The sequence below is a fragment of the Bombyx mandarina genome, chromosome 23, assembly GCF_030267445.1.
Source record: "Bombyx mandarina strain Sakado chromosome 23, ASM3026744v2".
In the NCBI taxonomy this organism is placed as follows: domain Eukaryota; kingdom Metazoa; phylum Arthropoda; class Insecta; order Lepidoptera; family Bombycidae; genus Bombyx; species Bombyx mandarina.
In genome coordinates this window covers 10461686-10474319 of record NC_143229.1, presented here as the reverse complement: position 1 = coordinate 10474319, position 12634 = coordinate 10461686, and the positions used below count along the sequence as shown (strand labels likewise).

General features: G+C 40.1%; 1 protein-coding gene across 1 annotated transcript in view; it reads left to right on the top strand.

The window, feature by feature from the left end:
• LOC114250951 (uncharacterized) overlaps positions 1 to 6721 on the top strand; it is a 61357-nt gene extending 54636 nt beyond the window's left edge. Inside the window, exon 2 of the mRNA XM_028185071.2 lies at positions 5626 to 6721. Coding sequence (XP_028040872.1) covers positions 5626 to 6482 — 857 coding nt within the window. The 3' untranslated portion in view covers positions 6483 to 6721. The remainder of the gene's footprint in view (positions 1 to 5625) is intronic.
• Positions 6722 to 12634: the final 5913 nt, after the last annotated feature.

The window sequence follows — 12634 nt, the reverse complement described above, 5'->3', positions numbered from 1 at the left end:
AGTAACTTACACCTCGGAATGCTACTCATCTAAAATTAAGAACCAATCAACCTCCTTAAGCGTCCTATTTGCTAAGTACAAAGTTAAATTCAAGAATATTAAAAATTTTCTCGTATATAACTTTCCTCGCTCGGAAATCTTTCAATTATCTTTTAGTACGATGTTGTGATGGTATGATAATAAAATACAAATATCATTTAACAACAATTAGAGCCCTATATAATAACGTCTTTACCTACCAAATTTCCATTTGGTATACAGAAACTTAAAGTCATTTTTTTATAAATATTTTTTTATTTATATTAATCAAAATATGCATCCATGGTATCGGTGCATCTCTACCAGCGCAGACGTAGTTTTTCACTGCCCTTCTTGAAGAAGTCAGGTGTACGGGGGACCTCTTGTGAGTCCGCATGGGTAGGTACCACCACCCTGCCTATTTCTGCCTTGAAGCAGTAATGCGTTTCGGTTTGAAGGGTGGGGCAGCTGTGAGCTCGTCCACCCATCTAAGCAATACAAAATAAATAATTAAAGGCATTTTCTACTGCTTCTCGCGTATTTCATTTTTGCCCTGGATCCACTCCCGGTGCTTTTAGGCTCTTCAAGCGCTGATCACCGTCCTCGTCGAACTCGTTACTTACGACAAAGAGTTCGAGGAGCGAACTAAACCATAGACACCACCGGATTTTCTCAGATGGTCGCGATTCCGATTCGGTGGTATATTCTGCAAAGCACTGCTCTTGCTAGGGCTGGTGTTAGCAAATTCTCACAGATTAAGCCCGCGAGCTCACCTACCCTTCCGCGCGTAGCTAGAATAGCACCCTAAGCTACCTACGAATAAATAGGGAAAATTTAATAAATTAATTAACACCGCTTCTACTGAGCCGTTTCAATGATTTAATTAATTTTATAAAAAAAACATTTGACCGATGTTGTCATAAATCAATCAAATCACTATTTACTAACTTAAATAAAATTCTCCAGTTACAGAAATTTCGACATTTAAACGTGGTTGTAGAATTTTGAAATAAATGAAAATAGTGTAAAAAATTTGGATAAAATATTATTGTAAAAAAAGCGTGGGGTGCTTTTTAAGATATTACTGAAATAATATTATAATCTTCTACTCATATCTGTCAGAAAAATATTTATAACTAATAACACCATGCACCCCACGCTTTTTTTTACAACAATAATATTATTATTTTTTAGACTATTTTCAGTTTAAATTTATTAGAATTTATTTTCTATTTTTTAGTTGATTTTATATAAAGCGTGTTTTTTAGTTTTTTTAAACTATTATTTATTTTTCATTTTTTAGTAAATTTTTTTTTTTGCAATTTGAATAATGGAATAATCTTATCAAATTAGTGTATTGTCAGCGGTCTTCGATAAATCTACAAAGTTTGAATAAAATCTGGCCGTTTAAAGTGGGTCAAAACCGCGTGACAACAACATACAAGTGAAGCTAATATAAAGCGTGTAAAAATCAATTTTCTTACCGTACAGAAAATAGATGCACAATTTTAAGATTATCTTAGATATTATTATACAGTACGAAACAAAGGACGAACGTTGACAGCAACTCATAATGTATTATTACAATAAACTTATTTAATATTAAATATTCATTTATTCGAGCAGGAAAAATATTAGACGAGTATATGCGGTAGTCAATTTAATACAAATGACATGTAGGAACACGTCACTTAATGACATTAATAAAAAATATAATGTAGTAGCACCATTACCTTCTATGTTAAACATTCTGCGACACACACTTTGTTAATTTGAATGAGATTTATTCATAAACAGATTTTGTCGCCAAATCATAATGTAACTTTTTTTTTTTTGATAATAGAAAGTCATCAACATCAGTATACCTGTATGACTAGACACGTTCTAACGCATCCACCTGTATTGTATGTATCAGTAGCGTCTGAAAGCAGTAAGAGTATCCACTCTTGATAGCAGCATAAAAAGCAGTATTTGATAGCAGCATAAAAGCACTGGTCATCGTATTCTTCGAACTCGCTGAAGAGTTGGATGTGAAACTTAACCTATAGAATCAGCTCGCTGAGTTTCTCGCCGGACTTTTCAGCCGACCAAGTGGCAGATGCACTGGAGAAGCAGCTGCCTTTGAGCTGTTAGGCCTCGTCAGTGTATCTTATAGCAGCTGTTACCAAACCTTTTGCTCCTCCTTGAGCCCTTCGCTCACAGTGAAGCTGAAAAGTAATACCTAGTCTTGCCATAAATACTGAGACAAAGGAAAAAAAAATTCTATTGCAAATAACATTTATTACTTTTACAGTGTGTTAGTTTAATACATAAATATAAAACAATTTAAAGTATAAAAAACTTATTCGAAGTGGTCTCCATAGGCTGCAATACAGTTATTTAAATGTTGAGGCCAGTTATCAACAGAAGCACGCACTCTTTCCATGGGAAAAATTTTCACTGCCAATCGTACGGATTGTTCTCCAAATTATCATGGGGTTTAGAGCAAGCCGTACTCTCTGAAACTGACCATAAATCATAATCCAGCGGATTAAGATCGGGACTAGACGACGGCCAGTCTTCAGCTCTGATGAAGTCCGAAACGTTCGTTTCCAACCAAGACTACGTAGACCGAGCTTTATGACCTGGCGCTGAGTCTTGCTGGAAGGACCATTCTTGATTATTGAACATGGTGTTGTTAAGGGGCTTCACTACCTTCTCAAAAATGGTATCTTGATACACTTGTGCCGATGTTTTGATACCTTTTTCACAAAAGTATGGCTCAGTCACTCCTTCATAACTAATACCCCACCAAACCATCACTGAAGTCGGATAGTGCCCACGTTGCACTCTGTCGACTAATTGGGAAGCTTCCTTAGAGCTTTGAGCATAAATACGGTCATTTTGTTTATTAAAATGGTGCTCAATTGTAAAAATTTTCTCATCCGTAAACAAATCCGGGAGGGCCGTTCGACCGTAGATGCAATTCTTCGCGTGCGGGCCCTCTCGGACGAGGCTGTCTCACGGGGTGGGGTGGCACTGGCGGTGTCTCTTGACATCGCCAACGCATTTAACACCCTGCCCTGGTCTGTGATAGGGGGGGCACTGGAGAGGCATGGGGTGCCCCTCTATCTCCGCCGGCTGGTTGGCTCCTATTTGGAGGCCAGGTCGGTCGAATGTACCGGGTACGGTGGGACCCTTCACCGTTTTCCGGTCGTGCGTGGTGTTCCGCAGGGGTCGGTTCTCGGACCCCTCTTGTGGAGCATCGGGTACGACTGGGTGCTGAGGGGTGCCCTCCTCCCGGGTCTCCGCGTTATTTGTTACGCGGACGACACGTTGGTCGTGGCCCGGGGGGATGATTATAGAGGGTCTGCCCGTCTCGCCACAGCGGGAGTGGCCCTCGTCGTCGGGAGGATCAAGAGACTGGGCCTCGACGTGGCGCTCAGTAAATCCGAGGCCTTGTGGTTTCACGGGCCGCGGAGAGCGCCACCTGTCGACGCCCACATCGTGGTTGGGGGCGTCCGGATAGGGGTCGGGGTGCAGTTAAGGTACCTCGGCCTCGTGTTGGACGGCCGGTGGGCTTTTCGTGCTCACTTTGCGGAGCTGGTCCCTCGATTAATGAGGACAGCCGGTTCTTTGAACCGACTGCTCCCGAATATCGGGGGGCCGGATCAGGTTGTACGCCGCCTCTACGCTGGGGTGGTGCGATCGATGGCCCTGTACGGTGCGCCTGTATGGGCTGAGCCGCGCAATCGGGCTACTATGGCTCGGTTCCTGCGCCGGCCGCAGCGCACCGTTGCTATCAGGGTCATCCGTGGATATCGCACCGTCTCATTCGAGGCGGCGTGTGTGTTGGCGGGGACGCCGCCATGGGAGCTGGAGGCGGAGTCGCTCGCTGCCGACTATCGGTGGCGCAGTGAACTTCGTGCTCTGGGCGTGGCGCGTCCCTCCAAAAGTGAGCTGCGGGCGCGGAAGGCCCATTCTCGGCGGTCCGTGCTCGAATCGTGGTCGAGGCGGTTGGCCAACCCCACGTGGGGTCTACGGACCGTCGAGGCGGTTTGCCCGGTCTTTTATGACTGGGTGAATCGTGGCCGAGGACGCCTCACCTTCCGTCTGGTGCAGGTGCTGACTGGGCACGGATGCTTTGGAAAGTACCTGCACCGGATAGGAGCTGAGCCGACGACGAGGTGCCACCATTGTGGACACGACCTGGACACGGCGGAGCATACGCTCGCTGTCTGCCCCGCTTGGGAGGTGCAGCGCCGTGTCCTTGTCGCAAAGATAGGACCGGACTTGTCGCTGCCTGGCGTCGTGGCGTCGATGCTTGGCGGCGACGAGTCTTGGAAGGCTATGCTCGACTTCTGCGAGTGCACCATCTCGCAGAAGGAGGCGGCGGGGCGAGTGAGGCAAAGCTCTCCTCACTACGCAGAAACCCGCCGCCGCCGAGCAGGGGGTCGGGACCGGGGTCCCGTCCGTAACCCGGCCCCCTAAGAGCTTCGGGCTCCACCCGCTTTGTGCGGGGAGGAGCTTAGGCATGGGGCAGCGTGGTAGGTCGCGTTCCCCCGACCGCTCCGGGGGAAGGTGTAGCGCGGCGCTATCAATCGGGCTCTTGGCCCGTCGACCGAGGGAACCGGCGGTCATGTTGCTGGCGGCTGCCGGTCCGGCGTCTGGGGGACGGCGGGATGGATGTAATGTGCTCTGCGTAAACCCTGTCCCGCCGTCTCAATAACTCCGACTGGGTTCCCACCCGGTCCGGGGTAGGGCGCCGGCTGTGAGCGGCAGGAGTTTTTAGTGAGGTTCGACTCCCACATACCCCATCTGCCGTGCGGGTGGGGATCCGGCGATTTTCTCCTGTGGAAAAAAAAAAAAAAAAAAAAATCCGTAAACAAAAATTTTCTATGACCTCCCTTTGCGTACCGCTTCAGTAGTTGTTTCGATTTTACCACCCTATTCTCTTTTAAATTATCAGTTAAGAAATAACCAGTACGTCTCTTATAGGCTGCAAGTCCCAAGTCATCTTTTAAAATACGCGACATGGTTCTAGGTGCTATCTTCATCTCCCGAAATAAAATGTTTTGCTTTCGGACAGGATTTCTTCGAATTCTTTCCCTTACTGCTTTGACCACCTTTTTCGTACGAACACTACGTGGACACCAGATCTTTTTCTGTCACAAACAGAGGAGGTCTCATTGCACCTATTAATAGCCCGGTGCACAAACATTTTACTAATACCAAGCGTATGGAGATTTTAAAAATTGCATTTGGCTCCATACCTACTTTGTGTAATGCAATCACAGCGATTCGGTTCTCTTTATCACCCCACTCCATTTTAATATCGCAAAATATTGTACAATGTACTACGAATAAATATTTATTCGTAGACAATGTATTGGCGCCAAAATGAGAAAACTCAATGAGCAATCATATAAAAATGACAGATTCCAAATTCAAATGTAATATTTTATTTATTTTTAATTGTAACAGTATTTATGGCCAGACTAAGTATATAATATGTCGCAATATCTCGCAAAAATATATTTTTAAATAAGGCACAACATATGTTTCCTTTTTTATTTGTACTAAAAAGATATACCTATTGTACTAACTCGAACTATTTGTTCGTTTCAGATGACACAAGAGACCTCACTGCAGAGTCATCAGAAATCACATCAGAAGTTGTGCCGCCGCCGCCTGGCATGCACGTAGAACCCGACGCAGCCGCAACAGATGACCATACAGACCATTCCGTTGAACTAGTCGGGAGATCTCAAACCTTCTTCCCGACATTCGCAAACTTGTTTGAGCCACGACAACAAAACAATTACAGACTTGATTTTGGAAATAATCAAGAAGGGGCCTACAGCCAACGACCGAATTCATATAAATCACTACTTAATTATCCCATTTTTGGTGGTTATAGGAATCTAGAAAACTTTGGTAAAGCGAGCTCGCCAATCAACACACCTGCTGCACCCCTTGTTGATACAACATCCAGTGTGCTCGGCTCTGGTAATTTCGGTATCATCAGAGGCGGAACATTTTTCGCTCAAAACGATGAAGATGATTATAGTGACAGTTTCAATTACTACAACAATGGTCACGGAAGGCCTTCGTTCGACGTCAATTACATCGCCAATCCGAGACCCAATTACAATCAAGACCAATTCGCTAACTTCAGAGATTTTGCCGACATCAATTCACCAGCTAATTCTGCCTACTCACACTACGTTGTCGTTTATGCTAATAAAAATTCAACAGCGGATGAAATCAGTGAGGAAACCAGGAGAATTATGTCTGAACCAAAGAACATTATTGAAACGTTAGAACGACTAGACGAACCGGCGATTATGCCGAAAATGTCAAAAGTAAAAACAAAATTGGAAATGACCAAACGAAAGATGATCAACAAAAAGGAGCAATGGAAGAAGAACTCGAAACTCAGTCCAAAACAGGATGCGGAAGAACCTCTACTTGCGTTAAGTTAAAGTTAGTGTAAGCATATAAAAGACTTGTGTTGTGTAACTGATGAGTTCCAGTTTAAGAGTGAGGTGTGACATGCGTCGTCATGGAAATGACGAAAGTAGTTCACTGTCTTATTGTAAATTTAAGTAGATAAGTTGTTGTTTGTTGAGCAAATGTTCTGAAGAGTAAAGATGACGAATGAAAGAGTCGTTGGAATTGTGTGTGAATAATAAAATAATAAATGAATTTAAAGTTTTAAAAGATTCTAGTAGTTATTTATTTTACCTCGTTCTATTTATCATAGTCAAACACTTGTGTGTTCACTAGATAGTTACACTTACTAACGGAATACTATATGATTAAATATGTCGAAAGCAATGTTTCAAAAGTGATCTACATTTACAACACACATTACACCTAGTGGATTATAATTTGATAATTTAGAGCCTACTTCATAACGAAACAATTTAGAATTAAATTAGAACATGCAATATTATAATTATTTTCCATCATGATCACTTACCTTTTATTTTTTGGTTACCTTACCAGAGATTTAGTCCACCAAATAAGACAAAAAATACAGTTTCCAGGCATTTTTTGAATAGAATAGACAAGGAGAGTCGAGACATCAATAAGTGAATTTCACACGTAGTATTTGAAATAGATAAGACGATGGCACCACCTGTACGAATTCACAATACACCGCACCATCTATTATTAATATTTTGCAAAATGCGAATATCGTCGTGATACCTTGACACAATTGTCAACAATCCCATTCTCACGGATCGTTTTGAACCTCTGGTTCTGTGAAGGGACTTCGGTTCCCTCTTTATTTTGTGCCGTATACTCCATGGGGAGTACTCTGAAGAATTATTCGAGATGATACCATCAGCTCGTTTTTACCATCGCACGGCCCGCCCTTTTTTGCCACGTACCATCCGGCTTTGGAGTGAGCTCCCCTGCACGGGGTTTCCAGAGCGCTATGACATGTCCTTCTTCAAACGAGGCCTGTGAAGAGTATTAAATGGTAGGCAGCGGCTTGGCTCTGCCCCTGGTATTGCTGACGTCCATGAGCGACGGTAACCACTAACCATCAGGTGGGCCGTATGCTCGACTGCCTAAGCGGGCTACAAAATAAATCGAGTTTTTGAGTAGCTTATATACGTATAATCGATATGACTTCACCCGCATCTAAGCGGTTACTACTATTGATAGATAACTTGCATTTTTCATTTACAATTAAACACGCAGGCCGCCGTCTGCCTTGAAATATTACATTATTATATAGTATTATTTGCATAGGAATAAAAGTTATCTCGGAGTTAAAACATAAATGCATAATTGCTCTGTTGCAAAAATAGAAAGGTCTGTGGTACCTTAAAGGGCTCCCTGCTCGGTGGATATAAATACAGTAATAGAAGATGTGTAAGAACATAAAGCTCATAAGGCTACGAATTTTGGAGAATACGTTATTGTAGATGATAGAGAAAAGAGAGGGATCGCATAGCAGCTTAATTTGAGTTGCTATTCAATAATATTAAAGGCAGACGAAATAACGGTTCAGACAGTTTGTCGTCATATAAGATGGAAGATTATCCTGTAATATGCATAGAATTAACAATGGTTCATAGGATCTTCAAGCCAGAGAGCTAGATAATTTAAACCTAAGAGGTAGATACCTGACGAAATTAGAAAGAAAAATAGACGATAAGATGGACATACAGGCTCACAACACGCAGCTAGAAGTAACATCGCGGATTTTCATAATTTTCCTCTTTCCTATCCCTCACAATTGAACGAAATATACTGTTTTACAAGTTTCTCGATAAATTCTTCGACATGAAGACGATGATCGTCGTTATCTGTACCGATATGTATGCCTACTTCAAAACTGTCTGATCTCTGCTTCTTCTTCTTGTCAGCCCATGGACGTCCACTGCTTGACATAGGCCTCCCCCAAGCCTCGCCACAAAGTCCGGTCCTGCGCTGCCTGCATCCAGTGGATCCCCGCGAACCTCAATAGATCGTCGGCCCACCTTGTGGGAGGCCTACCCACGCTACGTCTTCCAGTACGCGGTCGCCACTCAAAAAATTTCTGGCCCCAACGACCTCTTCATTTACCCTGAAATTATGCTGCTAAAAATTTTCATTGTACCTAAATTATGCCAGAAAATCTATTGCTTCGGACTTGCTCGGCAATGGGTCGATAAACCGAATTAGAGTTATTTGTTGTAAAGTGTGTTCTATCGAGTAGCAGTCACTCTGAAAGCTACTAATGCAGCTTCAAAAATAATACTCACAATAATATACACAAGACATTCATAAAACATATAGATGAAAATTAACCCACACTGCAAATTCAACAATTGGAGCATTCGTAAACGTCGATTTCATAAGCATTTACCTTGCAAGTAGATACATGAATGTGCGGTCTCCGGAATCCAAGGACTTTAAAGCCAAATGTTCACTCAACTAATGTTCACGATTGACTTCCACGGTGAAGGAATAACATCGTGTAATAAAAATGAAACCCGCAAAATTATAATTTGCGTAATTACTGGTGGTAGGACCTCTTGTGAGTCCGCGCCGGTGGGTACCACCACCCTGCCTATTTCTGCCGTGAAGCAGTAATGCGTTTCGGTTTGAAGGGTGGAGCAGCCATTGTAAGTATACTTGAGGCCTTAGAACTTGTATCTCAAGGTGGGTGGCGCATTTACGTTGTGGATGTCTATGGGCTCCAGTAACCACTTAACACCAGATGGGCTGTGAGCTCGTTCACCCATCCAAGCAACAAAAAAAAAAAAGAAAAAATCAACCTTACACCGTTACAACTGTACAAATTAGACGAAAAATTTTCCTTTAATGGCTTTAGATGATTAAATAACAAAATTACCTACTTTTAACTCTAATTACGCCCTGTGCGACGATTCAGGCAAAACAAGAACGCCTGTATTTTTAAAGTAGCAAGCATGCATTCAAGCAAAAAATTTCTATAATAAAATTAATCTGTTTAAATTTAATATATCAAAATAAATATGTACAAATGATACGTTTCCTCTGTTTGTCTAATCTTTCTTTAATAACTATGCACCAAGTTTAATGTTATCATTAAAAATAGAAATGATTTTTTTATTCAAATGTATGTATTAGCTACCAAAAAAGAAAATATCTATACTAATATTATAAAGAGGAAAGATTTGTTTGTTTGTTTGTTTCGAATAGGCTCCGAAACTACTGGACCGATTTGAAAAATTCTTTTTCCATTAGAAGCCGACATTGTCCCTGATGAACATAGGCTACTTTTAAAAAAAAAAAAATTATTTTATTTTTTTGGTTTCATGTGTGTTTTAATGTTTCCAAAGCGAAGCGAGGGCGGGTCGCTAGTTAGACATAAAGTTAGATTTAATGAAACGTCAGTTATTATGGTCGAATTTCGATCATTGGACAAACATTGCTATTTAAAGCAACCAAAGGCATCACACTATGCGATAAAATATTTAACACTTCATTAGTAATTTTACTGCCCTAGTTGCACAGAACAGGAACTCAGAGCTCAGTTAATGTATCTGGACTTTTTTGGTAAAGATGACTCAGTACCTAACAGTTTCGTATTTATGTTAGTCCACAAGAGTGGAGAAAAAAACAAAATAACTGAACGTGATGACTGCTAGATTCCTCCCAAAGGTGTTAAACATGCCAACAAATTTCTAAGATATATCTGAGAGGTTATTTTGTTTCATTTTATTTAATTCCACATCATTTTACTCAATTTAATCGAATAGCAAATTGAATAATAGTCAATACCTATCAATAAAACATTTATTTACACTCCATATCTCTTTTTTATAATAGGTAGGTATGGTTTCCCATTTTTAAAATGAAATACGTTGGTGGAACGGTCTTGTTGCCTTTGCCTGTACAATTGGCCATAACATCTAAATATGCATGAATTCACATCTCAATTGATCGTGATCATTATGCTTTGATCGCGATCTCGAATCACAAAATCTGGTCACAACATTACAATCCATCTTGATTTCATCGGTCCGCGTATGGTAGCTGCCGTGACCCGTGTTAACACCTGTTGTGATGGATTTATATAAAGTTAAAACAGTAGTATCCCTTGTTTTACCTTAAAGTTGAAGAAAAGGATCCAAAAAATAGTTAAAAAGTGGTTACTCAAAAGAGAATTGTACACTCATTTAAATTTACACGTTCAATTCGATTCAATCTTAATCACGATCATTAATTTTGATCACGGATAACAATCGAGATTGACGGTGTACTGGCTCCCTAAAACAACTCATTATTTTACAGACATCCTACAGATGTACATTTACCTTTTTTTATTGACAACATGACACAAGGTCTTTTCCGTATCACCAAATTTCAGATTACAACACTGCCAAAGTTTTCACTTAGAAAACCATAAATAAATTATAAAACAGTTATGAAACCAATAAATTCATTTTAAATGCCATGCCATGCCTTATTAAATATAAGGAGCCTTAATATATAAAATTCATCTCCAAAGTAGTGTTCTAATTTCAAATTTAATCCATCCTTTATTATATTTGGTGATGGTAGACCGCGTTCCCCCGACCGCTCTGGGGGAAGGTGTAACCACTGAAGTAGGAAACTTATGGAAATGAAACGTCAACCAAAAATTCGTGCCACTGTGACGTCATCTGGCCACAAAACATGGCGGTTTTAGTGCTGTACAAAAGATTTCAATGTTATCAGGTTTTATCGATAAACGTTCTTGGCTCATTTTATTTTAAATATTGTTGAGCATTATTTATTTGTAGAATTTATACTTTAATGGGAAGTAAGTAGGTATATTGTTATGTGCAAATATGATATGATTTAGATGGGTGAAATCTAAGACAAGTTCGTCCTTCGAATTTGCCAAGTAAATGATATGATGTTTTTTAAAAGTTGCTACACTGATTTTATAAAGTTGTTGTTTGTCGCAAAACATAAAGATATGGCGTAGTTCAAAACCATCTACCCATTTCTAGCATGCTAAATGTTATCGTATTTTGAGTACGTGTTTTTCTTAGACTATTACAATCTATTTTAATTGTTTTGCTGACTCTAAAGTCCGTAACACACTACTGCAGCGCACCCCAAGGAAGGTGCGCCGCACCATTTGAATCACTTTCACTTGAGAGTGATTCAAATTTTAAACTTATCAAGGGACCGCGTGATAAAAAAAAACACCTACAGATCATTTATTCATTATTAAAAACTTCATTCCTTGTGACTTCCTCTCTAAAATCACTTAATTATTAAATATATTTTAACGAATTTACAATAGTGCTTTACTCACTGCGGAATAAAACTATTTTATTTAAATAGTTCCGAAGAGATTTTGTCGGTAGCCTTTTTCCCGAAATATCTAAACAGAATGTCTAAATATGTTTTGATGACATATTTTAATGAGGAATTTATGATTAGTGTCATTCCGACCGAAAAATGGTGTCCGATTTTTCGGATGAGGGCTCCATAATGAATTTAAATATATATAGATAATAGTTTTGGGGCATCGACTTTCTTGAGATCCTATAAAATATGTTTTAATTATTATTTTTGTATGTTTTAAGCATGACAAAATAAGAAATTTTATTTAAGCAATCATATTAAATCGATATCAAAGTCAATAAATAATGTACAACCCAAAACAGACGGCCGAACCAATGAAGTAGGAAACCTATGGAAATGAAACGTCAACCAAAATTTCGTGCCAGTGTGACGTCATCTGGCCACAAAACATGGCGGCTTTAGTGCTGTACAAAAGATTTCAATGTTATCAGGTTTTATCGATAAACGTTCTTGGCTCATTTTATTTTAAATATTGTTGAGTATTATTTATTTGTAGAATTTATACTTTAATGGGAAGTAAGTAGGTATATTGTTATGTGCAAATATGATATGATTTAGATGGGTGAAATCTAAGACAAGTTCGTCCTTCGAATTTGCCAAGTAAACGATATGATGATTTTTAAAAGTTGCTACACTGATTTTATAAAGTTGTCGTTTGTCGCAAAACATAAAGATATGGCGTAGTTCAAAGCCATCAGCCCATTTCTAGCATGCTAAATGTTATCGTATTTTGAGTACGTGTTTTTCTTAGACTATTACAATCTATTTTAATTGTTTTCCTGACTCT